The 4,956-nt window shown below is 36.6% G+C and overlaps 1 protein-coding gene across 1 annotated transcript; it reads right to left on the bottom strand.

The window, feature by feature from the left end:
- Positions 1 to 316: 316 nt before the first annotated feature.
- LOC143623681 (uncharacterized) lies at positions 317 to 4,004 on the bottom strand. The gene is made up of 2 exons (XM_077094527.1): positions 3,110 to 4,004; positions 317 to 3,052 (listed from the first exon to the last, which is right to left on the bottom strand). Exon 2 carries the CDS (start codon positions 2,289 to 2,291, stop codon positions 648 to 650), a length of 1,644 nt encoding a protein of 547 aa, XP_076950642.1. The 5' UTR covers positions 2,292 to 3,052; positions 3,110 to 4,004; the 3' UTR covers positions 317 to 647.
- Positions 4,005 to 4,956: the final 952 nt, after the last annotated feature.

The following is a 4,956-nucleotide window of genomic DNA, read 5'->3' as shown; positions in this document are numbered from 1 at the left end:
CAGGTGGAATTACAAACTCAGGTTTTAAGATGAAACAGTGAGAATCATCAAAACTGACTTTGTAACCCTTATCACACATCTGTGATATACTCAGTAGATTGTACTGAAGTCCCTCAACATGAAACACATTATCAAATGAAACTTTTCCATTTGTTAATATTCCTTTCCCCACAATCTTTCCACCATTTTCATCACTCCCAAAAGCAACAGGACCTTCATATTTCTCTTCATAATTCACAAGTGACCTCTTGTCACAAGTCATGTGCCTAGAACAACCACTATCCATATACCATATATCATTCAAAGGAGTGGACTGTTCTTGCACAAAAACAAACTTGATTAGTCAAGTGATGAAATGCAAGCTTCATCAACTTGCAACTCATCAGTTTCATTTTTAGTGGCAGCTTGGGAAGTGAGTGTTGTAGGTTCAGGATCTTCATGAGTGATTTCCAAATTATTAGAATTGTCAGTTTCATATCCACACTCTCTTGGTGTTTTGACTATTGAGACTGAGCTTTGGAGCTCAACTGAGTTAGTGACACTCTCTTTTAAGACATAGTCTTTTGTTTCTGAGTAGTCTCTTACATCAGTCATAGTTTCTGCCTTAAGTTTCCAGGTGAAACCTTGTGGTTCATATCCATGTTTCATCAAAACTTCTCATCACCAGTGAGTTCAGTTGGTTTCTTTCTCTGATAAGTATCTTTTCTTCTTGTCTTCTCACTGTTTGATGATTCTTGAGACTCATCAGACTTAACTGATTGAGTGTCTTGATTGATCTTTAAGGACTGGCTTTTCTTCTTTGTCACCTTCTTGTGCTTCTGTGGTGACTTACTCCTTTTAGCAGACTCATTCACTTGTTTCTTTCTTTTGATTTCAGCCTTCATTTCATTACTTGTCTCCTTACCACAAACATTTCCTTTTTCCAAATACATATTATATTTCTGTTTGTACAGAACAAAGTCTTGGACATCCTTTGTTCCATTTGGGACATGGAATGGTTGGAATTTGAGTCTCTCATCACATGAGTCTGTATGATGACCATATTCATCACACTTCCTGCACCAAACCTTTTCTTTAAACATTTCATGCTCCTTTGGTTTCTTGAATCTTTCACTTGGCTTGGGTTCTTTCACCCCAATTGTCTTTTTAGTCTTCAGATTGTCAAAATCTATTAGGAAAGGAACAAACTCAGTCATTCTTACATCACTTCTTTCAACCTTTCCTTTAATAAAGACAATTTTCTTCAAACTCAATGGTTCCTCAACTTCACTATCCCTATATCTTGATTTTTTTCTTTCATATTCCTCAACAGTCTCCACTTCTCCAATATCAAAGTCTTCAACACTTGAAAAGATAGGATAAACAAGAGTAATATAATCAACATTCATTTCTTCCTCATTTACCTTCTTTTTCTTGTTCTGTTCTATCCTTTCCAAAAGCTTTTTGCTTGGAGGTCTAACAGCATTGTAACTTACTTTCTTCTTTTCACAAATATCAAAGGAAACATGTTCTCTTTTCATTTGCTCATTCACTCTTCTCATTCTTTGTGTGACTGGAGGATATTTTGGAAGTTGATCAACAGATTCAGCCTTTTTGTATCTTCTTCCTCTCTCAGAAGCTTTGAGTTCTTCTTCAGTGATTTGATCACTCAAATCACTCAAGTCATCTTGATTCAAATCAATGGACTCAAGATCATCTTCTGATACTTGAACACCAATTGACTTTTCTTCTTTCACTTCTTTCTTCATAACAAACTCACCTTCTTCACTTACCTCAACATTCTTGTACAAATCCACAACTTTTTTTTTGTCTTGAAAAACATCTTTGAATTGTTGTAGATAAGCATTTCTCTTCTCTTTATCAACTTTTGGCATAAAGTTGTTGTTGAAGGGTGGTGGAACAGCCTTGTACTTGTCTTCTCCTTTGACTTGATTCAAAATTCCACAAATATTTCCAGTTGAAATCAAGTTCTTTAAGAATTCATTGTCTGTTTGCAGCTTTGTGTTTAGCACCTTTTCTTCAATTACCATCTTCTTCAACCCATTAATCTTAGTTGTGAACCTTGTCTGAGCTCTATAGCTGTTCATACAATCTTCTTCCAAACTTTTCATTCTTTCTTCACTTACAATCTCACTTGCCTCATATGCATTAATGATGCTTTGTTTCTTAAAACACTCACTTTCCAGCTTGCCAATCTTTACTTTTAATTCATTGATAAGTTCATTTAAATCAACATTAGGAGCAGAGTGTACCTTAGATGAAGATGCAGTGTCTTTCTCAGTTATGGCCATGAATGCCACATTTGCCCTTTTGATGTCATCTGCAATGTCTTCCTCATGGTTGCTCTAATCAAAGCTTCCTTCATGTTGTGAAGTCACTGCCACATTGCCTTGATTTCTTGGTTGATTTTGGTTTGCTGGGATGGTGTTATTTGCATCATTCTGAACAGCTTGATTCTGAGTGTTGTTCATTTGATATCCTTGATTCGGATGCATACCTTGTTGGTTATTCATTTGAGACTGATAGTGGTTGTTGAAGTTAGGATTGAAGTTGTTGTTTGGATGGAAGTTGTTGTTGGGATTGAAGCCTTGGTTATTATTGAAATTTTGCTGATTGTTGTTTCTCTGCATATTCTGCTGGTACTGTTGTTGTTGGTTTCTTGGCTGTTAGTTTTGTAACTGATTCATCTGAAAGTTCCTTGGTAGATTGCACTCTCTGGCAAAATGTCCTGGCTGTTGGCAGTTGTAACAGATAGCCTTGGACTTGTCAAAACCAATTCTCTCATTTGGGCCAGAAACCAGTGATCTACCAGTACTGTTGTACAGTCTCTTACTTCTCAAGGCTAGCATTGCAGCTTGCCACTTTAAGTCCATGTCTTCCAGGTCATCTGCATCAATTTGCTCTAAATCATCCTGCACTACATTTGTGTGAATCAAGTTTTTAGCAACAAATGCATTGTAGGATTAAGTGAACATAGACATCAGGGCTTGTGCATCACTGTTCTGAACATGCCCTGCACCAGTATTTGGAACATTTCCACTAGCCACAGAGGCTGAGTCAGTATCATCAATCAATTGTACATTGAACCTCTGTTGAATACTTTAATGACTTGAACTTCCCCCAATAAAGGACTTAGGAGTATCAGTATTGTGCTCACTTGGTTCTTCAATAATGGGAATTTGTTGTTGATTCTTTGTGGTCAGGTTTCCCATTGGAGCAATTAAAGCATTTTACACACTAAAGCATGGTCTCTCCTCCTTGATCATTTCATTGTCTATCATTTCAATTTCAGCAGCTTGGAGAAAACACACTACATCATCTATTTTCAGTTCATTGAAGTTGGGTTTTGTGAGAATGAACTTGCAAGCAGTGTACCATTCTTTTGGCATTGAATTGAGCAATTTTGTGTTTAGATCAAAATCAGTCATCACATAATCAGTTGTTCTGATATCATTTACAATGGTTAAGAACTTTTCAAGAATAGACTTCAACCTCTCACCATCTTTGTATCTGAATCTCTCCAACTGTTGCTTCAATCTTTGCTTCTTAATGTTCTTCAATTCAACATTTCCCTCAAACATCTCAAGGATTGCATCATACATTGCTTAGCATTCTGATGATGTGCAACCTTGGTGAGGATTTCCCAAGACAAGCCTAGCTTAAGCATAGCCAAGGCCTTGTCATCAACTTTCCTCATTCTCTCTCTTACAGCAGTAGTTGCAGCTGCATTTGCTCATTCTTCAACTTCAGCTTGAGGACCATTCTTGATAGTATTCCACATGTCCACATCATTATAGCAAACGGCTGCTTCAAAGAGTACTTTCCATTTGGTAAAGTTTTCCTATCCAGACAATCTTGGTATCTTATTAGTAGACACCTCTTGTTCCTCATATCCAGACATTTTGTTAAAACAAAAGTTAAGTTCTTATCAAAACAGGGTAAAAAATAATCAAATCTGAGGATAAATCCTTAGATCTGATGTGTCTGATTTGAATAGAACAAGATTCAGAAATAAAGATTAAAATTGTAGATCTTGAAGAAAAATTGAAAACAGAAGTGCTGACATTACGAATCAATGGAACAGTGGTCTGCTTACGTCATTCTTCTTCAAATCTTCAATCAGCAACACAAATCTTCCTAAACAGCAGTAACAAGCTCTGATACCACTTGTCAGACCCTCAAATGTTCGGATGGACCAAGTCATAACTCACACAAATGTGTCGACAAGAGAGTTAAATGACGGGTTGCTATTTTAGGAAAGATTACCGTTTATTAATGGCGGAAACACTAATAAACATACGGTTGCAATTAATAATCAAATAAGGAAAACACAATCAGGATTCACTCAAAAGATTTCCATTTTATATAATTATAAATCATACAAAAGGATAATCGATTAGGGTTTAGAAGGAATCCTAGGACAACCGTCACAATAAATGTCTTTGGAATTTGTGAGAATGTTGTCCGTGTTTTTCCGTGTCTGGCGGCGTGCCCTAATTATTCCTTTTATAGGCCTGCCAACCTAAGAAAGCTGTCATTCCTTCAAGAAACCCTAAATGTACATACATATTCAAATTACATAATCAGAAAATAAGCTAAGTGTAAAACAAGTCTTCTGGGTATGCTTTTAATTAATCTTCAATGTCCGAGTACGCAGTGTACTCGGCCTTCCTTCAGACTTGGTAAACATAGAAGTGTAATAGGGAACAGTTTCCGGGTAGCCTTTACTTGAAGAGTATTTTACCTAAGTAAAATACTCACCGGGTAGACTTCAGACTTCTTGGCTTTATCAAACTTTGCCCAATAAAACCTTACGAGCAACCTTGTTCTTCCATGATCCTGTTCGGGTCTTTGTTATAAATAACTTATTAGCAAAGTGTACTCGGGAGTACCTTACCTTGCTTGAGCAGAACCTTACTCGATATAGCTTAGAGATATTCCTTTAATTCATCAAGT

This window comes from Bidens hawaiensis, unplaced genomic scaffold, assembly GCF_021521415.1.
Source record: "Bidens hawaiensis isolate Kalapana, Puna unplaced genomic scaffold, B.hawaiensis_p1.1 tig00003510_1, whole genome shotgun sequence".
Lineage (NCBI taxonomy): Eukaryota > Viridiplantae > Streptophyta > Magnoliopsida > Asterales > Asteraceae > Bidens > Bidens hawaiensis.
This window is presented reverse-complemented; position numbering and strand designations above follow the sequence as displayed.